General features: G+C 43.6%; 1 protein-coding gene across 4 annotated transcripts in view; it reads left to right on the top strand.

The window, feature by feature from the left end:
• The window catches only part of TPP2 (tripeptidyl peptidase 2), a 58878-nt gene that overhangs the window by 24535 nt on the left and 8097 nt on the right, over nt 1–26246 (top strand). Inside the window, exons 10-27 of one of the 4 annotated variants that reach the window (XR_011259602.1) lie at nt 1957–2056; nt 2322–2470; nt 4176–4291; nt 4786–4954; nt 5646–5803; nt 6093–6169; nt 8076–8182; nt 8886–9040; nt 11733–11849; nt 12095–12195; nt 12775–12871; nt 13709–13846; nt 15165–15409; nt 15666–15744; nt 17607–17645; nt 23558–23709; nt 24793–24889; nt 25878–26019. Coding sequence is in view for 2 of the 4 variants with exons in the window: in XM_069602411.1 (XP_069458512.1) it covers nt 1957–2056; nt 2322–2470; nt 4176–4291; nt 4786–4954; nt 5646–5803; nt 6093–6169; nt 8076–8182; nt 8886–9040; nt 11733–11849; nt 12095–12195; nt 12775–12871; nt 13709–13846; nt 15165–15409; nt 15666–15744; nt 17607–17645; nt 23558–23709; nt 24793–24889; nt 25878–26008 (2227 nt within the window). In the remaining 2 variants the exon portion in view is untranslated. The remainder of the gene's footprint in view (nt 1–1956; nt 2057–2321; nt 2471–4175; nt 4292–4785; nt 4955–5645; nt 5804–6092; nt 6170–8075; nt 8183–8885; nt 9041–11732; nt 11850–12094; nt 12196–12774; nt 12872–13708; nt 13847–15164; nt 15410–15665; nt 15745–17606; nt 17646–23557; nt 23710–24792; nt 24890–25877; nt 26020–26246) is intronic. The other 3 variants (XM_069602411.1, XR_011259603.1, XM_069602410.1) reach the window with 3 other exon arrangements.

Raw genomic sequence — 26246 nt, forward strand, 5'->3', positions numbered from 1 at the left:
ATATTCAGAGTTGATTTCCTTTAGGAAGGACTGGTTGGATCTCCTTGTAGTCCCAGATCAGGCTGTGGGATCACAAAAGTGGGGTTCCCTCTGATTTGAGGATCTGGGCAGGGCTTTCTGGAAGAAGTGTGAGAACAAGGATTGCAGTAGGTAGACACAGGCAGGAAGGAGAAGGGCTTTCCAGGCTAAGTGAGCAGCATAAATGAAGACGCTTGCTTCGCTTTTCATTTATAGTGTGCGGCTGTGTATTTATAGCAGAGCTTCCTCCTCTAGTTTCTCTGGGAGCATGCAGGAAGACCCAGAGGCAGAGGAAGGGAGCTTCGTTATTGAGAAAAGCAGCTGAAACATGTTTACTGTGTGCCTGTGGCCTGCCCCACCCTTTGGTGTCCAGGATCGGATACAGTATTGTTTCACTGGAAACCAACAGGAAACAGTAATGCCTGTCAACGAAAGTTGTAAGAGATCAAATTATTTGGAGTCATAATATGAAAATAATAAAATTAGTTTCTATTATACAACAGTAGCTGCCATCTTGTGCAAAAAACAAAACCCCGCAAAACATGAAACCCACCCCTTGGTTTTTTTAATGTGAGGCATGAATGAGGAAGGGTGAATGGAGATCCCCTAAATAGTAAATGAGGCCTGAAGATTTCTGGTTTATTTTTAAACGTGGGCTCAAAATACCTCTTAATGTTTGTGATTGAACATGTGACTATAAAAACTGGTCCCAAACAGTTTTCCTGGTGTATTCATCATTAACAGCACAATACATACGTTTCATAGGAGTTACTGTAGTTGTATAGGTATTAGAGATGATGTTATAGATACACAACAATATTTGGGCATTAAAGGTTAGAATAGAAACTGGTCCTTTAAAAAATTTTTGTTTTAAAATATCGGTGATCTTATATTTATGGGACATGCTTGTATTCGTGGCTTGTAAATTTTAAGCATGGTGTCGCTTGCTTTCGGTAACCTGAAATCTCTTGATTAAGTAATTCTGTTAAATCGTGTGTTAAGACAGCAGCGCCTGCCAGTGATTCATGCATTGTGTGTTCCAGATCTCTGGATACTTTTAAGGACACAAAAGGAAACAAAATAAACCTGAGAGGCGCCTAATGATCAAAATGCACTGCTCCGCCACAGCGCTCAGGATCTTGTCATTTTCTTACCCCCAGATTGGCAGAACACTTTAACCTAAATTCTGCAAAATGACTGCCGTTTCATGTGGCAGCATTGTTGACCTAAGCCCTCTTAAGTCACTCATTCTGTCCAGCCTTCTACCCAGGAGACGTGTGTGTTGTGAAGGAGAATGAGGAGCCGATAGTCTTGGATTTTCTGAGTCTTGTCTCTGCCGGTCATTATCTTCAGTGCATTTTTTTAGCCCCTCTCAGCCCTGTTTCCACATCCCTGGCATGAAGGGCCTGACTCTGATCTCTGAATTCTGTGATTTCACAGTCTAACTAGTTTGTGTCTGCACATTTATCTAGGAGACTGTAGCATGTTACATGTTTGTTACTGGCTTACTGAAGCCACTTTGCAGGGAAGGACTACTGCCAATTTCATGGGTAGAATTTTCTATACCGTGGTCATTTAAAAATGAAGATCAATCAACTAATTCCTTTATTTTTCTGAAGTTACATTTTTACAGTTTGAAACACATTTCTCTTTCTCTTTTACACATACACACACTTTTAGTTACATTATCCTGTTTAGTCCACATAATAGTCCTGGTAGGTACTTTTATATACAAAAGCACAGCACCTCGTGTAGTGTCTGGTACGTAGTGACCTTGCCTGGGTCGTTAAATTTTTTCACCTTTCCATTTTGTGAGAGAGAACGGTGGTGTCCAGAGAACAGGTGCTTCGCCAGGATCCCACGGCTGGGGGAGCAGTGGGTTTCGAATCGGGACCCCTGTTCTGTATCCTTTTGTCAATGACCACATTCCCCCCGCAGGTGTGGGCGCCTATGTGTCTCCTGATATGATGGTTGCCGAGTACTCTCTGAGAGAGAAGTTACCTGCAAATCAGTACACGTGGTCTTCTCGAGGCCCCAGGTAGGTTGTGCGTGGAAGTGAAGTGGAGTGAAAGTCGCTCAGTCGTGTCCGACTCTTTGCGACCCCATGGACTGCGCATGGAATTCTCCAGGCCAGAACGCTGGCGTGGGTAGCCCTTCCCTTCTCCAGGGGGTCTTCCCAACATGGGACGTCACAGCCGTTCTGTCTGACTGCCTGGGGGCAGGCGCAGGGCTTCGCCCTGAGTTCATTTGCCCGTTGGCCCAGCGCCCACCTCCTAAGCAGACTCTGCCTTGCTCTCCTTCAGCGCTGATGGGGCCCTCGGAGTGAGCGTCAGCGCCCCGGGCGGCGCCATCGCCTCTGTCCCCAACTGGACGCTGCGGGGCACCCAGCTCATGAACGGGACGTCCATGTCGTCTCCCAACGCCTGCGGGGGCATCGCTCTGGTCCTCTCAGGTGAGGAGCGCCTCAGCTATCCCGCTCGGAGGCTCCTGCTGGAGCCACGAGTCGTCGGCTCTTCCACACGTTTCTGTCACAGTTTAAGTACTCTTAATGAGATAGACGTGACACGGAGAAATGGATTTTCAAAGTTACCATCTTACACTTGGCCTTGCTGCTGTTGGGTCACTGGGTGGTGTCTGGCTGTGAGCCCGTGGACTGCAGTGTGCCAGGCTCCCCTGTCCTTCCTGTGCTTCACCTCAGTCTGGGTTCTAAAATCCACGGCTTACTTGTTTATAAGCTTGCTTAAGGAGGTGTGAAGTGTCTAGACAGTTTCATGAAATAAATTTGATGGCATAAAATAAAGTCAGGTTGTAGCCATAAACAGTGATTGAGTACCTTTCTCTTCTGGCAGACAGATATTTCTGTTCTCCAAAGTTCTCAGGGCGAGAAAACGTGGTTGAATTGGTAATGACCTGGCCCATAGTAAAGTGTCTGGTGGAGAATCGCTTATGTGATCGTAATGGTTTGAACGTGCATTCGCTCAGCAAGCGTATTTATTGGCTGTTACTATTAAGCTTTATTTTGGCCTGGGGCTAAGTAGGGAACAAAACATCAAAAAGACCTGCCTGTGTGGAGTTGATGTTAAAGCTGGAGAAGGAACACACTATGAACAAAGTAAAAATTCGCTTCCATGACACAGTAGAGGGTAGGGGCGTTGCCATGGAGCCGGTGAAGGGGCTGGCCCACGGGGAGGCGGGACTTTCTAGGTTGACGGGCAGGCGGCTGCATGCTTGCCGGGGAGGATGGGGCCATTGGCACTGACTGGGGCTCCACCCTGGCTCTACCGTGGGGCCTCTCCGAGTGTCTCGGGCTCACTGCTGCCCCTTCCCTGTGGCACACTATTCTGTCTGCCTGGAATTCCTTTCCCGCCAAGTCTTGGCCCTGTGAACACCTGTGTATCCCTGAGAGCTGACCCAGTGTCTGTTCTTCTGGCAGGAGCATCGCCCTCTCCAGGATGCTCCCTGACAAAATTGTTTGCTTTCTGGGTCGACTCTCACAGTGCCATCGTGTTCCCATGCTTGTTTGGTTCACGTTCTACACTCCTCCTGAGTATTTGCACGTTCAGCTCTGGAGAGGACAGGCGTGCCGCCTCACTCGCTTCCACCTTTCACAGCAGTCCTCATCAGAAGGTGGACGGCTGGGTGGCCTCCACGTCGCGTGGACAGTCACCCCCAGCCTCGTTGTCCCCTGTTGTTGACCAAGAGGCTTGTCATCAGCCTCCTGGGTTCCAGTCTCCAAGGTGCTGATTGAGCTGTGTGGGGGCCTGAGCATCTTTCTGGCTTGTGTCCGTATCCTGGTGTGTATCCTGTGTGCCCTGGTTGAGACCTTCTGCCAGTGACCACGTTGATTGACCAGCACTGTCTTAAGGAAGACATCACTGGAATGCCTTTTGGTCCCCATGCCGAGCCCACCTTCATGCTGCATCGTAGCGGGCGTGTGGAAGTTTTCACTGAATGAAGTCTCTGTGCTCTGAGTCATACTGTTTGTCACATGTTTAAGAAAAAAAAAGATTGAAAAATGAATGTTGAGAGACGAAAACATTAAAAGCAGAAAACGTACACGTCATCCATACTAGGGCAGGGGGAGGCCGGGGAAGCGTTTCAAGTAACCGTCGTCTGTAAATAAACGCTAGTTTCTTGATTTCGTTTTTCGATTTTAGGTCTGAAAGCTAATGATGTTAACTACACAGTTCATTCGGTCAGAAGAGCTCTTGAAAACACTGCAGTGAAGGCTGACAACATAGAAGTATTTGCCCAAGGACATGGTATTATTCAGGTATTGTTGTTTGTTTGAGAAGCGGGTTGTAGATCGATAGGACAATATTTTGGCTGTTATTGAACATATCCCTACAGTAGTGATTGAGTTTTTCCAATTGTTGACTATATGGCCAGAGTAGTTCTCTGAACCACAAGCGAAGAAGGTATGAAAAGAGATTTTATAGTTGAATTTGTGGTGGTACGATAGAGAGATGTAATTCATGTAAGACATATAGAGAGATGGCAGTGGGCAGCGAGTGAAAGCTGACCAGACATAACGGCACGTGGAGGATTCCTAGCGTCATCACTTGGGAGTAAGAGGGTGAAGTGGAAGGTGAGTCCAGTGGCTGGACCGGTGTTTTGTCCAGTGGGGTAGAGCTTTATCACGTAGTTCAGAGAGGAGAGTGTTGAAGCTGACTTCTTGCTACAACTGAAATGAAATGGGTGATTTACAACAGAAGATTTTTTTTGACCCAATTATGTGTATCTTACTATTTGTATCCTTTTACTTAGGTCGATAAAGCCTATGACTACCTCGTTCAGAACACATCGTTTGCTAACAAATTAGGTTTCACTGTTACTGTGGGAACTAACCGTGGCATCTACCTCCGAGATCCTGTTCAGGTGGCTGCACCTTCGGATCATGGCGTTGGCATTGAGCCTGTATTTCCAGAAAATACTGGTGGGTGGTAGCCAGAGAGTAAGCTCACATGTTCACATTTTTGGTTTGAATTAATACTGTAATAGAGAAGTGCCGTTTAGGCTGATGTTTTAAAGAGATAAGAGTGAACAATGTTAATATTACTGTACATTTCAGAGCATAGGGGAAACTGATGGCAACTGGGGACCCTGATACAGTGGCAGTTGAGTTAGCAGTGTGACTACAAGAAATAGTAGAATGGGCCTGCAATCACCTAGAGCTTTTATTAAATTGTGGACCATAAAGCATCCAATGCCTTTTCTTTCCCACCTTTACTGCTTGAGTGTAAGACCCAGATTTTGGTTGCAGAGTGGGAAAATCAGGGAGAGCCCCACCTCAGTGAATGTAAACAGAATTGTCATCACTGTAAACTAGGAGTCTCTTAGATTCTGTTAACTGCATGCAGAATGAAAAAATGACCCTAAACGCCTTATGTTAAGGTTGTGGCCGTGCTGGTGAGCGCGTGGATGGACCCCAAGCGTGCTGAAATACGTGTGAGGGAGACGGTGTGACTGATGTGTGTGGGCTGTGCTTGGGGAGCCCGTATCTACTACATTTTATAGCCAACGGTGCTTTCTTGCCGCTGAGTGTTTGTGAGAGACGACAGAACATTTTAAACTGGAAGAAGAAGAAAACAGAGCTAACCTTCACTTTTTGGTTTTTTTAATGCCAGAAAACTCTGAGAAAATATCCCTCCAGCTTCATTTAGCCTTAACTTCGAATTCATCGTGGGTTCAGTGTCCCAGCCATTTGGAACTCATGAATCAGTGCAGACACATAAACATACGTGTGGACCCCAGGGGCTTAAGGGAAGGACTGCATTATACAGAGGTACTCACCTGCGTGTCCTCTTTCCTGCTTTCTTTGCACTGTGTAGGAGTGTTTGTGTGGCAGGCTGCTCACCCATTAGGCTGAGTTAGTCAGGGGTTGGCCTGCATATAGTTGTTCAGGCTGTTTGCCTTTGATACGTGACGTGACATCAGAAAACTGATGCTTTTACTTAGGACCTTTCACCTTTAATATGAGATGAATTTATTCTGTGAGCAGGTCCACCTTCTTTCGTTCTCCCCTTTTAAAGAAGCTTCGTTTGTGGATACTGACCCTTAGCTCTTTCCTCCAGGTGTGTGGCTATGACATAGCATCGCCCAGCGCAGGCCCTCTGTTCAGAGTCCCCATCACCGCGGTCATCGCTGCAAAGTGAGTGCCTGGTCGTCACCCGCGTGCTGTCTGTGTGACTGTGAGGTGGCTGTTCATGGGAGCGGGCTGAGCTTGTAAAGCATCCACAGGCCAGAACCGAGGAACTGGGTTTCAGTTCTGCTCCTTGCTCAGCACGCAAGGTGGCATGTGGTCGGTCAGCTGTTCCTGTTAACAGGGAGGAGGATTAATGGCGTCTGCCGCCTGCCCTCCAGCAGGGTGATGGCGCCCTCCCGACTGCCCGGGCTGGAGGCCTGAAGCCTCTGCAGTGTCTTGACAGTGGCTTTGTCCCCTCCCACCCCGACCTCACTGCCGCCACCCCCATCTCTGGAATCACACTGCCTCCTGGTTCTTCCGCATTTCCAGTCCCCTCTGTTTCCAGCTCTTCCCTTTCCATCTTGTCTTCCACCCCAGACTGAAGGGTCAGGTCTGATCATACTGCTTCCGTATAAGGTCCTTCAGCGTCTCGCCTGAGGATCCTGCTCTGCAGATTGCCAGTGGTGGTCCTGCATAGCCCGTGTCTCCTGCGGCTCCATCACCACTTTCTGCATCCCACGAGCTCACAGAGCTGACCTTCCCGCTGTCTTCAGAACAGGCCTGTTTGCACAGCTGATTCGTTGTTGCAGTCCCCTGTCTCCTAACACCACGACCAGGCAGGTTCCCAGTCATCCCCAGCTGAAGGGGGTCCCTCCTTTCTGCTGCTTCTCACTTTTGCACGCCCGTGGCTTAGGCTTTAGCCAGTGTGCTGTCATTTCTAATTTACTCCATTTGACTGTGAGCCCACAGAAGACTCGGGGCCTGCATCTTACGTAATCCCACGTGGAGCCCACTGTACAGAATAGACACAAAAAATGATCCAGTACGTGAAGGACGAGACTGAGATGAGAGTTCTGGAAACAGCGGGAAATTCTGGGTTAGCACTTTCTGTGGAGTCAGTTGCACAGTGATATTTAATATGCAGTAGGTCTCAGCCTGTATGAAACAATGAAATGGAGATAACACAAGTGAAAAAATGGCAGAACGGTTGAATTCTCAGCTGCATTTTCACTGGAAGTCCAACAGGAACTTATTAGACGAGGTAACGTGTAAGATTCAGGAATTGGCTAGGACCTCTTCTCCTGACGGAAGCTCTCTGGGGCCACTCCGCACAGACGAAGCACTTTGCATCTTTTCCATGAGCGCTCCCCGTCTCCCAGAGCATGCTGCGTTCAGCATCTCTGCTGGGCGTTCTGTCTCCACGGGACTGGCCGAGGATTCACTGTTGCGTCTGTAGCTTCTAGTAGCTGTGCCCTCGATGGAGCAGGCACTCATTAAATGTTTGTCACACTGAGTAGAGTTAATCCTTGGTATCTGCTTCAGCTTTCCAGTGTGGATAAGTAAACATTTGACCTTTGTGTTTCACTGATGCTTTTCAAAAACCCGATGGAAGTAGTTTTCCTTCGTACCATGTCCTTTCTGGCATGGCTGCATTTTGTAACTACAAAAGGGAATAAATTTAATAGCAGTTTCAGAGGGATGAAACAGTATCAGAGTCACAAAATGTTGCCTTTGATTTTGGTATTTTTAGAGTCAAAATAGTCCAGATTCTGGTTTTTGGAAACTTCTGTGGATGTTGTAGAATTCCGTTAACAGCAGCAACAAAAAAGAACTGTGTGTCTGGGTGTATTATACACAAATTATAGAACGAGTAAAGAGCAGAAAAACCGTCTACACTGGGCGCCCCCAGTTCTCTCTGCTGACATGTTGCGAAGACGAGATGATACTGCGCACAGCGGTGTGTTCCCAGCCTTTAACTCGCTGTGTTCATTTCCCAGGAGCTGTTGAAATCTAGAGTGCCAGTGGGTTTACAGTATGAAGCCATTTTTAATGAGAGTTTCATGTTTAATCATTAATTTTTATTGATTTTCAGAGTAAATGAATCAACACATTATGACTTAGCCTTGACAGATGTACATTTTAAACCTGGTCAGATTCGAAGGCATTTTATCGAGGTTCCTGAGGGTGCAACATGGGCTGGTAAGTAAAATTAGAGTCTGTCTTGCCCACTTGTCTCTTTTTGTTTTTTGTTTTCTTTAATTGGAGGATAATTGCATTATAATGTTGTATTGGTTTCTGCCATACAACAGCATGAATCAGTCAGAAGGACACATGTCCCCTCCCTCTTGAAACTCCTTCCCACCCCCCACCCACCCCCTCATCTTTCTGTGGATTCTGAAGGCCAGAGCAGATAAACCAAGGGGGAGAGATTAGGAAAACTTACCAGTGAAGTTGAATAAAGGGATACTAATGGAACTTAGGCATGGTAACAAACAGAGGTTTCTAAAATTAAAGTCCTCTTTATCAGGAACGGATTGGTTTGTAGCTAAAGTAAGAGGAAAGGTTGAATTTAGCAACAGAGGAGGAAGAGATTTTAAAAATCCCCCAGCTAGGATAATTGTGTGTCCATCCGTGGACCGCTTCTGTTTCATGCTCTTCGCAGCATCGCAATTGCTCATTTAAATCCTGATTTGTGTATTTTCCATAGCTAACGTTTCTACTCTCTCATCTTAATTAATGTTCTATCAGTTCATTGTTTCTAAGGAAATAGGCAGGTTTCACTTGAATGTATCGTTTTGTTCTTGATAGCTGAGTCCCCTAAAGTAGGCGTAGGCGTCACGGAAGTTTGTGTCCCTTTGAAACCTCAGCAGTGAACGTGTTGCCTCTCGCCTTCTCGCCTCAGAGGTCACCGTGTGCTCCTGCTCTTCTGAGGTGTCCGCCAAGTTCGTCCTTCACGCAGTGCAGCTTGTGAAGCAGAGAGCGTACAGGAGTCACGAATTCTACAAGTTTTGTTCCCTTCCAGAGAAAGGAACGCTCACTGAAGCTTTTCCGGTCTTAGTAAGTTTTAATTAACAGCCTGAAACCCGAAAACTGCTTCTATTTGTCTTCCGTGTGGGCGGTTGTTGCTCGGCCGCTAAGTCGTGTCCGACTCTGTGACTGCAAGGACTGTGGCCCAACAGGCTCCTGTATCAGTGGGGTTTCCCAGGCAAGAATACTGGAGTGGGTTGCCACGCCTGCCTCCAGGGGCTCTTCCCGACCCAGGGATCGAACCCAAGCCTCCTCCTTGGCAGGCAGGCAGGCTTCTTGACCACTGAGCCACCTGGAAAGCCCTTGGTGTGAGCTAAGACTCAAGTATTTTCATTTGATTTGATATTTTGTATTCAGAGCACACTGGGCCTGTGTGTTTTATTAATGCTGAATAATGTCAGAAGATAGGTCATCTTACTAAGACACTTAAGACCAAGTAAGGTAAATACTAATCTCTCTAACTCTTAAATAATTTAGTCAAAAGAAAGTTCTGGTATGGTACATGCTGACGCTTCACAAAGTGGACCCTGGTTGAGAGTGTTTTCTCATTGTATGGTAGACTTTTTATATTTAAGACTTTTTTATTTACTTTAGTCATTTTATTACTGCCCTGTTGTTAAGAATCCATGAGGTTAATTTGCTCTATAGGTGAAAACTGCCGCTCCTTCCCACAAATTACTTCAGTGTGGCAGATTTCCACACTTGCCTATAGTGTGAGAAATGAGGGCTTCCTTCTAGAAGGTGAATGTACTGATGACCTTCTTTAAACTTGCTACTTAGTAGTTTGAGTTGGATCCCTTATTTTTCCTTTATCTCTTCTTGAAGATAAGTGATCAGAAGGTAAACTTTCACTTGTGTTCTTGTATGTGTTAGAGTAATATGATTCGTCTTTAAACTTTCTAGTGCAAAGAATGTTCAAACTACCACACAATTGCACTCATCTCACATGCTAGCAAAGTAATGCTCAAAATTCTCCAAGCCAGGCTTCAACAGTATGTGAACCGTGAACGTCCAGATGCTCAAACTGGATTTAGAAAAGGCAGAGGAACCAGAGATCAAATTGCCAGCATCTGTTGGATCATCGAAAAAGTAAGAGACTTCCAGAAAAACATCTACTTTTGCTTTATTGACTACACCAAAGCCTTTGACTGTATGGATCACAACAAACTGGAAAATTCTTCAAGAGATGGGAATACCAGACCACCTTACCTGCCTCTTGAGAAATGTGTATGCAGGGCAAGAAGCAACAGTCAGAACCAGACATGGAACAACAGACTGGTTCCAAATTGAGAAAGGAGTACATCAAGGCTGTATATTGTCACCCTGTTTATTCAACTTTTATGCAGATTACATAATGAGAAACACTGGGCTGGAGGAAGCACAAGCTGGAATCAAGATTACCGGGATAGATATCAATAACCTCAGGTAAGTAGATGACACTACCCTTAGGGCAGAAAGCAAAGAAGAACTAAAGAGCGTCTTGATGAACGTGAAAGAGGAGAGTGAAACGGTTGGTTTAAAACTCAACGTTCAGAGAACTAAGATCATGGCATCTGGTCCCATCACTTCATGGCAAATAGATGGGAAAACAATGGAAACAGTGAGAGACTTTATTTTCTTGGGCTCCAAAATCACTGCAGATGGTGACTGCAGCCATGAAATTAAAAGATGTTTGCTCCTTGGAAAAAAAGCTTTCATCAACCTAGATAGCATATTAAAAAGCAGAAACATAACTTTGCCAACAAAGATTGATCTATTCAAAGCTATGGTTTTTCCATCAGTCATGTATGGATGTGAGAGTCGGACCATAAAGAAAGCTGAGCACCGAAGAATTGATGCTTTTGAACTGTGGTGCTGGAGAAGACTCTTGAGAGTCCCTTGGACTGCAAGGAGATCCAACCAGTCAATCCTAAAGGAAATCAACCCGAACATTCATTGACGAATATTCATTGAAAGGACCGATGCTGAAGCTGAAACTCCAATACTTTGACCACCTGATGTGAAGAACTGACTCATTGGAAAAGACCCTGATGCTGGGAAAAATTGAGGGCAGGAGGAGAAGGGGACAATAGAGAATGAGATGGTTGGATGGCATCACTGACTCAATGGACATGAGTTTGAGTCAGCCCAGGGAGTTGGTGATAAACAGGGAAGCCTGGAGTGTTGTAGTCCATGGGGTTGCAAAGAGTCGGATATGACTGAGCGACTGAACTGAGTACGCTGATTACTAGAAAATTTAAAACTCGGTATTCAAGGAACAGCTTTTGTTTCTGATTTTTTTAATAAGAAAGAAGGTAGGGACCATAATTCCATTTGACTTTGGTTGCCAGGCAGCTCTGAGCCCCAGACTACTGCCTGTGACCACTGAAAATGCCTACACAGCTGTCACGCCCCTTCTCTTGCCATTGTTCTTAATGATTTTTCCTTTGGTCCTGTTTTTATTCTGCTTGTTTTCACTGTTAATTTATTATATGTACTTGGAAACCGCCTCAGATCTCTTACGACAAGCAGTTTAGGATTGTGGGTGGGTAACCGTGTATTTAAATACCTGTGTTCAGTCTCCGCAGCTGATTTGGGTAACTCCGTGCGCAGCTAATAACAGGATTCTTCGAGTTTTCTCTCTGTACAAATAGGAGAAGTTTGAGACCATAGAACTGCTTTGAGACATCTGTTTGTATTTTGTGATTCATGCATTTACAGTATGTTTCATTTTTCTCTGCAGGGCGGGAAAGCAATCGAGTTTTGCATTGCTCGCTGGTGGGCAAGTCTCAGCGATGTCAACATTGACTACACTATTTCTTTCCATGGGATCGTATGTACTGCTCCACAGTTAAACATTGTAAGCTCACCTTTCCATCATTTTCAAGGTCAATTATGCAGGTTACTGTGAAATAATGTCAATGTCAATGGTTGTATTTAAATTTTAATGGGGACATTACCTATGTTCAGGAAATAGCAATAGTCTTTTTTTCATGGGTGCTTATAAACTCTGTATTTGACACATTTATTTGAGGTTTAAGTATTTTAAAATGCAGTTCATTTTCAATAAGTTGGAGAAACTGATTTGATAAATATCCTTCATAGCATGCATCAGAAGGAATCAACCGTTTTGATGTTCAGTCCTCCTTGAAGTATGAAGATCTGGCTCCCTGCATAACTCTGAAGAGCTGGGTCCAAACACTGCGGTATCTTAAATGTTTCAGGGCTACAGTGTTGGGTTTCAGGGGGGCGGTGGGAGGGCCCTCTTCATTCTTTGGAAAGGGTCTTTTTTTTTTCTTAAGTCACATGAAGGCTGGAGATGAAAATTCACTGCATGACTTTCCAGCCTAGAAAACTGGACAGGTCTCTGGGGAGACCTTACGTGACATGCACCGGGAACCCTCGGGGGGCACCTGGCAGGACCCACCCTGTGACGAGGGCAGGACTGTCTGCGTTCAGACCTGTCCTTTAGCCCTGTTAAGGATCGTCACCCTAGTGCTGGGATCTGATTACATTAGGACTCTTAGTTGATAGTTGAAAATGTTTTTATCATGAAAAGGTTGTTACCTTTTTAATGCTGCAAAATTTTAACTTTGTGTGTTGCTGTGGTTTGGTCAATAAAGAATTATGTAAATTAATGATTAAAATGTTATAAAATACGCTGGAAAGGACAGTGTCCAGGAATGCTCATTTATCAGTTATTGTGATTTGCCATAGTTTTCACTGCTTATAGTTTTTTCTTGTTTAAATGAACCTTTGACTCTTATGCAATTGTCTGATTACAGCCCACTGAGTGCAAAAACAAAACCTTTAGGATCAAGAGATGTTTTGCCAAATAATCGTCAACTTTATGAGATGATCCTGACTTACAACTTTCATCAAGTAAGTGGTTGTGTGATCAGATATACCCTTGCAACAAATTTCTGTGTTTTTATAAATTGTAAAATAAGGGAAGGACAGTGTGTTCAATGGGAGTGTGTGCGTATACATACATATATATGAAATAGAATCAAATAAATAACACTAGCTAATTTAGAATTATTCTTTGGGAAATTATGATATATAATGATGTAAGCACCATTCAGATCTGAAGTCACAAATGCTTACTTAGTGGCGACCTGACCTTTGAGTCTTAGTTATCGTAATCACTGACATCTGTCCTCCGATACCTGTCCTCTGGTTCGGTGTCTTGTCGAAGCCAGCTGCCTTCTGATTATGGAGCTGGGCCTCTTTGCTCTCTGCGTTGACGCAGTGAGACGTCAGAATGGCTCCTCGGTTGAATGGGTGGTAAAGGTAGTGGAGACGAGCATAAATGTCAGGGCGAAGTTTATGGAGAATCAGTAAGATTTTAGTAAAACTCTTATTGAAGCATAATATGAGCTACCGCTGGGGAGATGTTTGATACTGGTGGATTGTCTAGTTTCAACCTTATAAATATATTTGTTTTATTAAAAACCGATGAGTTAAACGTCCTAAAGAATATATATTGCTTTATAAATGGGTGCAGTTGCCTAGGTTTGTGTCTTTTAAACCTTGTAAAGGAGAAATACGTTTTATTAGTCCCTAAATACTGAGTGTTCTGCATTTTTAAGATTGGTTACCTCAATAAAATGTTTTTAATACTTTTAATGTCAGTTTCATTGATAACAGTATTACACATCTGTATTAGAAATCGTATAAACCATTTCAAGTAATCTTTCTTTTTTTTTTTTTTAACAGCCCAAAAGTGGGGAAGTGACCCCCAGCTGCCCGTTGCTCTGTGAGTTGTTGTATGAGTCGGAATTCGACAGTCAGCTCTGGATCATATTTGACCAGAACAAGAGACAGATGGGCTCCGGCGACGCGTATCCTCATCAGGTAGGAAGTGGGCAGTGATCTTTAGAATTCACAGAAGCCGTTTCCTGGGCCGATGAACCTGGATTCTTACTCTGGTGACGTCCCTGCTTTGTGATGCCGCGTGGGTGTGTGTTCAGCGTTTGACTCAGGGCCGGCAGCTCCGCTCTCTGCTGCAGCTGCTCAGCCGCACCTTTGGGCTCCATCTGGCTTTGGGTCAAGAGGATCCCAGAAGGACACTCACGGACACCGGCTGGCAGAGCCTTTTGTTATTCTCCTTCTGACCCTGTGCTCACTGCCATCTGAATGCTGAGAGCAAACCATCAGGATATGTGAGCCCGAAAAGTGGTCCCAGGTCTGAACTGATCGAGAGCACGATGACAGGGCCAGGTGTCTTCGGGTTATTAGAACTCTGAGGTGCATTCCTTCTCGGTGGGCTGAGTACTGATCACTGACTGTCCGCCAGGGGCTGTGCCTGGCACTGTCGTTTGGAAGGGAAACAGTCTCTTAATCCTAGGATTTATAGAAATTTTATCCTGACTGAAACATTATGACCGAGAAATTACATATTTCCTATAACATTAATAATTCAACGCAAAATAGTAAAAAGAGCCTATGCAGGGTTTTCCGTCATTTAAGGAATGGTTTCCATTTTCATCAAAGCGAGGCCAGGCACGTGTCCCTAGTGCAGATGGGTTATTATTGCAGCCGTTCCTGTGGTTGCTTTAGTCTCAGAAGAACCTGTTGCTACAGAGAGGACAGTGTTCCATCCTCCTGAGCAGCTTGATTGGATGGAGCATAGTACTGAGTAGATTCACATTCCTTCATGTCCACGGGCTCCCGTCTCTGCTGTCTGCAGTAAGCCAGGTGGCGTGTTGGATGTAATCTAAAGGTTACCAATCGTGTGTATGATAACACGTGTGTATGTCTGTCTTAGATATTACACAGCAGCTCAGTTTTGCTCATTCTTGTGTTTTATACGTGCCTGTGAAGACCCACAAACAGGGAAGTCATTGCCTTTGTGAGTGGAGACAGTCAGCTGAGAGCGTAGGAGTAGCCTGTTGTTGTGGGAGGCCCAGGGCTCCACAGCCAGAGCCGCCTTCAGCTCCTCGATTCTCTACTCTGCACGTGACCTTGGACAGGTCACGTGACGACTCTGACCCTCACCCTTGCTCACCCGCTCAGCTGGGATGTTGTGCACGTGTAAATGCGTGCATCATAACTTGCCCTGTACGTCACACTGAGCGCTGTGTAAGGGGGCATTCCTACTGTCTCTCCCCTTAGGTTGAGACTTCCGTTCATGTGGCTCAACTTCACTTTTCCCAAATACTCTCTTTTTCAGTATTCCTTGAAGCTGGAGAAGGGAGATTACACAATTCGACTGCAGATCCGTCACGAGCAAATCAGTGATCTGGAACGTCTGAAAGATCTTCCATTCATCGTTTCTCATAGGTTGTCTAATACCTTGAGCTTAGATATTCATGAGAATCATAGCCTTGCACTTCTAGGAAAGAAGAAATCAAGTAACTTGACGTTACCCCCCAAATACAACCAGCCGTTCTTTGTCACTTCCTTACCTGATGACAAGTAAGTGGCGACAGGACTTCTTTCAGTGTCCGTCTTATTCTCTGTGGTCTTTTAAGCGCTAGTTTATTGCGTGAGGCTACACTTATACTGTGTTGTCACTGACCTTTATAGACTGAGTTATTTCTCCCTTTGGCTTGTGAAATCTTAGCTAAGGGAATCGTTTCAGAATGCAGTTGTTGTGATGTTTTCCCCCCTAATTATCCTTGTGAAACTTTCTCTTTTGTTCCTTTTCTCCTCTTTTGAATCTTCTGATTAGAATACCTAAAGGGGCCGGACCTGGGTGCTACCTCGCAGGATCCTTAACGTTGTCAAAGACTGAACTTGGAAAGAAAGCTGTAAGTAGTTTCTTTTTGTTTTTTGTTTTTTTTCTTTTTGTATTGAAATTGCCTGTTCTGAAGTTTCCTTTTCTTTAAAAATGGAAATTAATTCCACATTGCAGTAAAAGAGAAGATCTCTCTGGAAAATGAAATTTAATAGTTTTTTTCCCAAGTTAATAGTAAAGGTTAATTAATGTTTGGTTGTATTTCTATATATTTAGTATTCTCTTTTTCCAAAGTCTAAGTTCTTAGGCCTTGAACCTGTCCTGTCTTGGCTTGGTTACTGTACTTGAACTTCCCGTGAAATACATAGATCCAGATCAACCTTGTCTTAAGTGAATGGGATGTTTAAAATTAGAGAATTTATCGAGTTTTAAGAATGTAATATTGTGGATACACGGAAAAAAATCAGATCTTCTTGGGTGACTCCTAAAAACCAGTCAGAATGATTCTTGCTAATAAGCAATAATTTTTACTTGTAGAGATCTTTCTCTTATTGGAATTTTGTGTAATTTTGTGCAAGATACTTCTTTTGGTGTTGTAGTTTCAAAATTGTGCCTCTTGTTAAAAACATATCTGGTTGTTATGTTTTAGAGGTAAATGTTGGATTTGATGGTATCTGTTTTGGTTTCCATCTGTTTTCATTAGAGATTTATTGTGAGAACAGTGTTTATATAGGTATATCTCCCTTTTTCATAAAGTCATTTCATCTCCACTCCAATAAAAGTTGTCGTTCTTACAATTTTATATTTCTCTTTAGCTTTAGTTCTTACAAAGTAAATCTACCACTTAATTCTGTAATTTATGAGTGCTGTTATAAAAATGAATAGATCTCAAACATCTTAACAAGTACGTTCATTCATTTCTTAACCACTGTTGAACCAAAGATGGCTTATTTGCTGACAGAGAAGTGTCATCAGTTATGACTTTTGTCCTTAGAAGTCGTTTTCCCTAACATTTCTTGAGTCTTATTTCAGTTCATACTATTTACTTATGTGTACTTTAGTATAGGTTACAAACATTTCAGTTTAATGTGAAGTGAATCAGTAGTTATTGGAATTCATAGATACACTGATTTTGGGAAGTCCTAGTAGTCTTTTTTAGGTAGATTTCATTTTCCAGTAAGGGAAACGTTGGTGCCTCTGCTCTGGGGCTTCACCAGAGAGGCTTCTCATTCAGACAACTCTTCTGAAGCATCCACTGCCTGTGATGAGTAAGGAAGAAGAGTATTGTGATCATGGAAGTTCGCTTTTAGCCACTCAGAGCTCTGCTTGCTGGCTGTATTCTTTAAGAGGCCATAGTGAAATTAAATTATAAACAGATGGGATTGACTATAGTTATTACTTACCAGGATAGATTTTCTTGAGGAAACCTAAAGCCATAGAGTTAATTGTCATTTGCAGCACATGGTTTATTTCATCTGACCTCAGCCTGGGGCTGCGTTTCTTATGCTTTGGGCAGTGGTGAAGGTAACTGGTCCGTGTGGCTCCTCCCTGACGCTCCCAGTCACCTCGAATGATGCTGTTCTAGCACCTGGACGTGTGTGCTTGCTGTGATGTCCTTGTAAATCCGTCTCTGAACCGTCAGCTAACTTTAAACGTCTTCAAACCTGTTCTAACAACTGACGGGATTTTGCTCTAGAAATCATTGAAATACATTGACCCTTAGGAATAACATATTTGAGTGCACTTTTATCCCCCCCAAAAAACAATTCAAGTGGTGGGATTGCTTTCTTTAAAAGCCTGCCATTTTGGTGACCCTTCTAAGTTGCGTGGCACGTCCAGGTAGAGCAGAAGCTGGGAGAGGATTAGACAGAGGTGGTATCACCGTCCTGCGTAGATTTTGCATGTTTTCTTACAGAATGTCCTTCTAACTCCCAGGGGCAGTCTGCAGCAAAACGACAAGGAAAATTTAAAAAGGTACTGATTGTCAGTTCTTTAAAGAGATGTCTTAAAGCCTTATTTGCATATTAGTTAAACTTCTTTTCCTGTCACTATTATCTTTTTTAAAAAAATCTCTCCCTTAGTTTCCTTTCTTTAAGTTCTGCAGTATAATGCTTTTAGCTTATCAATGTTGACATACTGCTCTCTGAAATTTTTTTTCCTGCCATAAATTTCTTGAAGACCCCTGGTTTATTTGTGTGTAGAGAAAATTCTAATACTATTCATTTCGTACTCTACGTATGACCAAGGAATAATGCTTGAACTTTTGAATTTCTAAAATCATATATAGAGGGGAATGTGTTGTTGTTTTTTTTTTCTTTTAGCTATATATGACAAAGTTATTTTTAAAGTCTAAAGACATTTCTTAAGTGGGATGATTTGATTAATAAAATATTACTAAAATATTTAGAGTGAAGTTTATTTCCTGCCCTTGCGTCTTCTTAGTTCTAGAAAGGCAGAGACAAAAAGAGCAGTGGACATAGCAGGAACAGAAGTTAAGAACTGATGGCCCCAAATTAAAACTTACACTGAGCACAAGCAGAGCTTAAGACCCTAACCAGTAAGTTGTCTGATCCGCTCCCCTGCTGCTTTTTAAGACAGTCTCTGACTGGCTGCTGGAGCAAAATTTAACTTGAAAAACTCTTCTTCAAGTCTACTTTAGAGAAGAGGTTACATGTTCAGTAAGCTCTTTGGTGAGGACCTGCTGACATCATGCTTTGTTGTAGAGATGTACGGCTCACGCAGTAAGAACTGCAGGGTGAGAGTTAGTGTTTTGAGATAGAAACAAAAGATAACGCTGTTTCTAGTGATCTAGAAAATTCATAGTGATCTGAAAATGGGGATCACCATTTTATAAAAGATCAACTGTCTTTACTAAAATAACTTCTGAAATTCTGTATTACTATGTAACGGTAAAGACTTTGTTCAAACAAAATGCACCACTGGGGGATAAAGGAACATTGTCTTCTCTGAAGACCACATTCCTCAGCTGAGCATCTTGACCCATTTGAAGGCCATGCAGATTCATCCAGTGGAACTTAACCAACATTAAAACAAAAATAGAATGAAACAAAATGTCAGTTCATCAGACTCACAAAACTGTAATTTCATTTTGTGTGTAGCTGATCTTTGATTCATTTTGAAAACAGCCTGAAAGCCACTGCTTCAGAGAATGAGGGCAGGCATTCTGGCCTGCTCAAAAGACGGTACATGTCTCAAAGGCAGAGTGGGTGTTTCCTTCCTGTTGTGTAGTCTGGTTGGTCTTTTGGGAGTTTTGAGGAATTTTGTTAGTATTAGACTACTTGAAATAAGGAACTGTCATACGAATAGAAGCCTTATTCCTGTGGTTAGGAAGCTTCTAGAGCGGATAGTTGGAGTCACCGCCTCCGTTTCTCCCGTCTTCAAGTGCAAGTGCGTGGGACACTCTTACTTTAGAAAGGATCATTTTTATAGTTTTCTAATTGCATTATGATGATAAAATTACATACATTGCATAATTATGTGTTTATTATAAATTTATGTTATAATTTTATATTATATATTTTAATTTGTATATTTTATATAAATGTATAATTTATATTTTAATTATATGATTATACATTATAAAATTTTATATATGTATAATTTATCACCTGAACAAAATACCAACTTTTTGTACATACTCTTCAATAGATTTGTCCTCTGGGTCTCAGTGACTTTTGATTTTAAAATGTATGCTTCCCATTTGTAAGTTCATTGTAATGTGAAAGAATGTAGTTAACATCATAAATAGCACTCTAATATGATATTAATTTTTAAAATAGCTATTTTACTTTGTGTGAAGATATTAAAATTTTGAATTTATATTTTTTTAAATAATTTAAGAGGTAAAGGTATTATGTTTTGAACCAGAATTTAAATGCTGGCGTGTTTTATTTTCCAAAGAATAGTTACTGGTTTGGGAGATAGGTTTGATTTTTCTAACTGTGGATCAATTCAAACACTGCTGAAATTCCCTGTGAATAGCTGGAGTGATTTTTTTTCTTTAAAAACACGCTTACTGTTAAGTGTCTGCTGTAGAGAACTTATAGCATTTCTGCTCTGAATAGTCTTTTTTGACTGTCTTTTTAAGTCATTATCAAGATTTCTTTTGATTTAATGGTATAAAATCATTTCTGTTAAATTGACCCTATACTAAGCCCTTTAGAAGCTGAGTTGTGAAAATATGTGAAAGAACAGATGACCATGATAAAATAAAAAATGACTTCTTTTTTTTGGTTGGGGATTAAAACTGCCATGTCCATAATTTTTAATAATAAAAAGTAGTGCTTGTCTTGAACTTTTGTTTTGGGACAGTATTAACATTTATAATTACTAATTTGTTATATATTTAATGTATGTAATGCTGATTACATAATCAAGATCCTTCATCATCAACTTGCCCCGTCTCTTGCATTTTCAGTGTAGTTCACAGTTGCTATTATATATGGTTTTTCTCTATCTGTATATAGATCTTTGTTAGAGTTCATTGTTAATCACCAGTTCAGTTTAATGGATTGTTTATTTTATTCAACTGTTTTCTCTCTTTACTAAAACATCTTAGCCAATGCCTTACCTATGAGCCTCGGAGGAGGCATTGCCTCACAACAGACAGGCTTCCCCTCCTGAGTTTGTCCTTCTCCCTGCTCGGGCGAGGAGGCAGGGTCCCCAGGGGGACGGAAATTAGGTCAGAGGGAGTGCTGGTTGCCCCCCGCCCCGGGCAAGGCCAGCACCGCACAGGAGCGTGACTCCAAGGGAGCCGGGCTCTGGTAACAGAGTAGAGGTTGGAGTCACTTCCACCTCGAAGTGTTAGGTGTGCGGCCTCTGCTAAACAGATGACACAAAGTGTCTGTCCCTGTAAGAACTTGGTGATGAATCATCAACTCCAGGGGGCCAGCACTTCTGACTTGGCTCCAGCACAGGCCAGCTCCCACCCAGGACAGTGACCCTGGAGGGGCGAGCAGGGTGGTGGCAGGGACCCTTTCCTCTCCCTGGGCTCACATGTCTCTGGAGCCCTTTGCCCACGGGCTCTGGCCCCCTGACTTCAGAGGTTGCGTGGTGCCAAAATGGCCAAGAGTGGATTTCTCTGGCTCCTCCCCATCCGTGGGTTTCTGCGCTTTAAGTGAGTCCTCCTGAAACAGCAGTTATTATTTTATTAGCACTACTATACAGTAGCTCCCACACTTCCTATTACAGCACCCCCAGACAAAGTTTAATTGTGGAAGCTGTCAGAATGGACATATTTTATGTAGCATTCGCACCTCAAAATCCTGTTTTAGGAAGGAGGAAGCCAGTACTGTTTCATGGTTCAACCTGTGCAGTTTTTTCCTGAAATTATGTGATTGGGGCCTTAAAAATGGCAGCAGGGCCATTTGTTCCAATTGTAGCACCTCCGTTAATGAAAACACACAAGATTTTAGCTAAGCACCGCTTTTACTATAAACCCGAAGATGGAATTTTAGAAGTTGTCTTAATAATGATGTAATTAGGGCCACCTAGGTATTGGGTCAAAAGCAGACCTAGCAAGTGTAACATGGGATGTCATTGCCCAGACACTGCGTTAACTTGTCTCAAGTGTAGATGTACACGCTGATGAAATAGATGCAGATCGAGGTAGTTACACGAGCTCTTGTCAAAGCAGAACTTCTCAGAACCATCTCTACCTGTTTACTTTCCCTTCTCTCCTCGACTCCCTCTCACTGGGCCTTTACTGCCCAACCCTGTCGGGAGCCATGTTAGGCATCACTGACAAAATGGAGGCACGGCCCCAACCCCCTCTCCTCATCCTGCAGGCACGGTCCCAGGATGAAGGAGTTAGGTCTTGTGATTCTGACTTGTTCTTTCCTTTCTTCAGTTGAGTTGGCTGGAAAGAATGTTAAGGTGCTTGTTTTTGAGAAAAGCATGAGAAAGCACAAAGCCTTCTGCAGTTGTGCCTAGAAAATAATCTATAAAGTAACCATTGACATTTGTTCAAGGATCTTTACAAAGAATGTTCCAGGATGAGCACGTAGGCCCCAGCTTGAGGCCATGGGAAGGATTGTTATCTGAGACCTGTTTGTGAGGGGAATGTTTATGGCAAAGGAAGTTTGCTGAGCCTAGGGTTTAGGAATAATTAAGAATAGCTAGGCACCTTTTTAGGAGATAGTGCGCTTAGGATACTAGGGGCAAGCAGGGTTTAGAAAGATAAGAAATAAGCTGAGGGATGTGGTACACAGCCCAGACAGAAGCATGGGTTACAGTGTAACAACATGTTCAACTCTGGTTGAAGGGCAGCAGTGATTTATGGAGACAGTTAATCTGGGTGAGGGGGAGCTGAAGATGTGAAACCTCTGACCTAATGCTTTTGTCAAAGTATAAAAGAAGACCTGATGCCCGAAATAAACATGCAGGCCTGCACCTTGAGTCAGAGGCTGCATCGTTCTCCGCCAGCACCGCTCATCCCTTCAGGCTGATTCCCTGGCTGCTGGGGCTGGACTCCGGCACCACCCCCCGCCCACCTGCCCTGCAGCCCTTGGCCGGTCAGCGCCCATGGCCACTGTGCAGCCAGGTTGACAGTTCCCTCTCCCGTCTGATACCACCTCTCAGCTGTCCCCAGCCAGCCCCTCTCGGTCTCACACCAGCTTTGCCCAGGGGCTTCCGTGGCCTCAGACTGTCCCCCCGCGATGGAGCGCTGTGGCCCACGCCAGGGCTGACCCTCTTCCCTCTCTCCACCCCTGCTGGTCTCGTCCAGCCCCTCGTCTTAAGCACCCCAGCAGACACCATTGGCCCTGCACTCACAGGGCATCCCCGTTCCGTTCATTTCTTCTCTCAGCCATTCTTCCTTTCCAAGCCATGTCAGGAGACCCGGGCTTCTTGCCGACTTGTTCCACTCTCTCTCCACTTTTGCCCTCTGTCATCCAGTCTCCAAATATTGTATCAGAGAGTTCTTAAGCACCAACCAGAATGGTTCATCCATCCAGGATCCAGCGTTAGCCAAGAGCACAGATCTTTGATCACGCCACTGCCTTGCGCTCGGAATAACCCCCGTCCTCTAACCGCGTCCTGTCAGCTCGGCTTCCTCCCTGTGTGCCCGAGTCTCAGCAGCTCGCCCTGCGCTTGCTGCCCCCCGCTGAAGTTTCTGCCCATGCTCGTCTTGTCCCTGCCAGCGCTCCTTCCCCGCCTCGCTTCGGTTCTTTAGGTTCATTGCAGTTCTCTCATTTAGGCCACTGAGGCTCCATGAGCTCAGACCTCAGCTCCTTAGACTGTCTCTGTTAACAACTTTGTCTCCACGGGTTCCCCACCAGCCCCCTTACCCACCTGTCACACTGTGCCCTCACCCCGGTCTGTTCTCTTGATACTCTGTGTCGTTACTCAAGTTGTTTATTTACTGACCCGTTTGTTGGCTGTCTTCCCGCAGCGCTAAAGGCCCTTGTCTGCTTTGTTTTAGAGCAATTACCTTGCACGTCATGGGGTCTCAGTAAGTTCTAAGGATGGAATAAAGAAAGAAATTTCTCTTAAAATTTACTTAGAAAAGAGGATCTTTCCTTTTTTCAATTCTAATTTATTTCCCTCCTCAGAAATGTGGTCGCTCAGTACTTTTTTTGCATTTAGTCTTTCACAGAAAACCAAGAATACCAAATACACGTACATGGGGAAAGATTTGTCCTTATTTCCTTTGTTTTAAAGGAGATAGTAGAAGCATCATCTCTCTAAAGTTTGGGAGAAAATGACTTTGGTCACAGATTGGAATTTGAGATGCATTGTGGCCCTTAGAATGCGAAGTGCAATGTAGTACCGCTCAGGTGCAGCCCATGTTAATGTGCTATTCACCTAGTGAAGATTTCTAAGTAAGCAAAAGAATTAAACACGTTAATTTAGGACTCTCTCCACAGGATGTAATCCCTGTTCATTACTACCTGATATCTCCACCAACAAAGACTAAGAACGGCAGCAAGGATAAGGAAAAAGACTCGGAAAAAGAGAAAGATTTAAAAGAAGAGTTTACCGAAGCATTACGAGATCTTAAAATTCAGTGGATGACAAAGTAAGTTCTAAATGGCTTTGAATCCTCCAAGTGTTTTCTTTTCCCAGCTGCAACAGCCCTTATGTATATATGTATATATGCAAAGACTGTATTCAGAAATGTCAACAGTGAATAGGATTGCAGGTGCTTTTAAATTTTTCCTGTAATTCCATTTATTTTTTAATTTCCTTTTGTAATGAGAATTTTTATTTTAATCCTATCCTCATTTGCTCTTGGAAGGGAACTTTATTGGAAGGTGCAAAGAAAACCTGTCACTGTTTGTGCACTCTCCAGAGATCATCAGTGTCCCGTTGTTATTTGTCTCTGTGTTTATACACGTAGCAGGTGGGCGGATCCCTGTTTTCCAGTTACTATTTGGTTACGAGCAAATGTAAAACCACTGTTTCCAGCATCTGGAAATGATCCCAGGGACATGCAGCCGATAGAGGAACAGCAGTTGCTGAGGCCAAGTCCTGGGTGAATTTGGTGGAGAGGCGGGGGCTCCCTCCTGCTCAGCCCCTGCCCTTGAAGCGGAGGGTCTGCCTGGCCGGGCACCGCTGAGACCCCGAGGCCCTGCCCGAGCTTGGAAGCAGTGATGTCATACCCAGCATGGCAAACCCTGACCTCAGCTGCTGTTCCTCCCGCCATATAATCAGCAAGAGTATAGTTTACTCAGCTTCCCCAGCCGGGAGCATGCAACATTTGTCTCTTTACTCATTCAAGACTTGAGATTTTTCAAGAAAGTGTAAATTTTCCTTCTTTGTAGATCTTAGACCTTTCTAGATCTTTTCATCTTAAACTCTTTTTGATTTTTTTTTCCCTTCCTTTTAATAAATTGAGTTGTAGCTGGTATTTAGGAGAGCTGTTGATGCTTATTTTTATCCAGCCATCTTACTGAACTCAAAATAATTTTCAGTTTTATTCTTTTGGTTTTCTAGATACATGGATTTATACTTCCTGCAAATCTTTGTGAATAATTATATTTCAGATCGATGTATTAGGTTATTGACTGGAGCTTCAAAACAGTATTAAATAGGAGTGACAGATCTTTTTCTTTCTAAAAGAACTAAATAATGACTGTTTCTTTCTTTCTTATTCCCATAGGCTGGATTCTAGTGACATTTATAACGAATTGAAGGAAACATACCCTAATTACCTTCCTTTGTACGTTGCACGACTTCATCAGTTGGATGCTGAAAAGGTTGGGCATGCTCATTTTTTACTATGAGTGTATTACTTTGCTTGCAGTATTAGATAATGTTTGTGTTTGAAATAAAGGTCCAGTCCTGATCATCTATTCCTGGTGACTGAAAACGTGTCCTCACCTTGAATGTTCTGTTGAGCTATTTTCATAAAGCTCTGGACTTGGCCATTACTATATCATTTGGTTGAACAAATATTCTTGGCTGGTCTGGTTCGGTCAACGGAAGGAAGAGGAGATAGGAAACCCTAAGGATTGCTCTGTTGACCCTGAAAACAGCTGGAAGCAGAAGGCAGTGGTCCTGGCCTCCCGGAAGCCTGAGCAGCTGCAACAGAAGCAGAGTGCTCCTCCTTTGTGTTTAACGATTGTCCCAGCTCCCAGCTGTCTCGCCTGGACCGGCTCTCACTGGGAGCCATGGCTGTAGATGGTGCTTATCGCCCTGATCAGCTCAGAGTCCTGAAGGGCTGAGCGCGAGCCAGAAGGTACCAACGGGAGCAGATTCCTGGGGCCGCCACACTGCCCCAGGAATAAATAAAGTGAGACTCTGGTTTCTAGTCCTGCTTTCTCTCATTTTTGAGATTTCAGTAGTAAATCAACCAAGAATTTGTCTCATCAGCTAGTGCTTTTCTTACTCCTGTTTGCGTGTGGTGTGTAACTAGGTAACATAGCCAATCACATTTCTAAAGTCTTGATAAGATACCCGGGAAAAGGGTTGCCTTGGAGAAAACAGTTTATGTCTCTATGAACTTGGTCTCTGCTTAGTCTTACTGTTCAGTGCCGGCAGGGAGTGTAGGGGCCGGTATTTTCCCGTCTGCGCTCAGGTTCTCTAGCGATGCTGGTGGTCGCGAAGGTCACACCGGGAGGTGGCACCCAGCCCCTGGCCTGCACAGCCCGCCTGCCCCTGCACCATTGGCAATCATCACTCCTCCCAGTCCGGCTGCTTGTAGGTGCTTCCTGTTTCTTATTTCTTCTTTTCTTTCCTCCTCAGGAACGAATGAAAAGACTGAATGAAATTGTCGAAGCTGCAAATGCTGTAATTTCTCATATAGATCAAACAGCCCTAGCAGTTTATATTGCGATGAAGACTGACCCCAGGCCTGATGCAGCTATTATAAAAAAGTACCTAACCAGTAAATACTCTTTCTTGCATCTCATTTCTTAGTTACTTTTTTTGGTTATTGAAAATATCCTCCTTTTCTGGTATTTGTCTATATCCTTATTGTTGGAGTTATCAGGTTGGGGATCCTTAAATGTTTGGTGGTAGTTTTCTCTGGTCGTTTAAGAAAAAGCAAAGTCATCGGCTTTCTCCACCATCCGGTGATCACACAGTCCAACCATTTGGGGGTTTGTGTAAACT

This window comes from Ovis canadensis, chromosome 10, assembly GCF_042477335.2.
Source record: "Ovis canadensis isolate MfBH-ARS-UI-01 breed Bighorn chromosome 10, ARS-UI_OviCan_v2, whole genome shotgun sequence".
Lineage (NCBI taxonomy): Eukaryota > Metazoa > Chordata > Mammalia > Artiodactyla > Bovidae > Ovis > Ovis canadensis.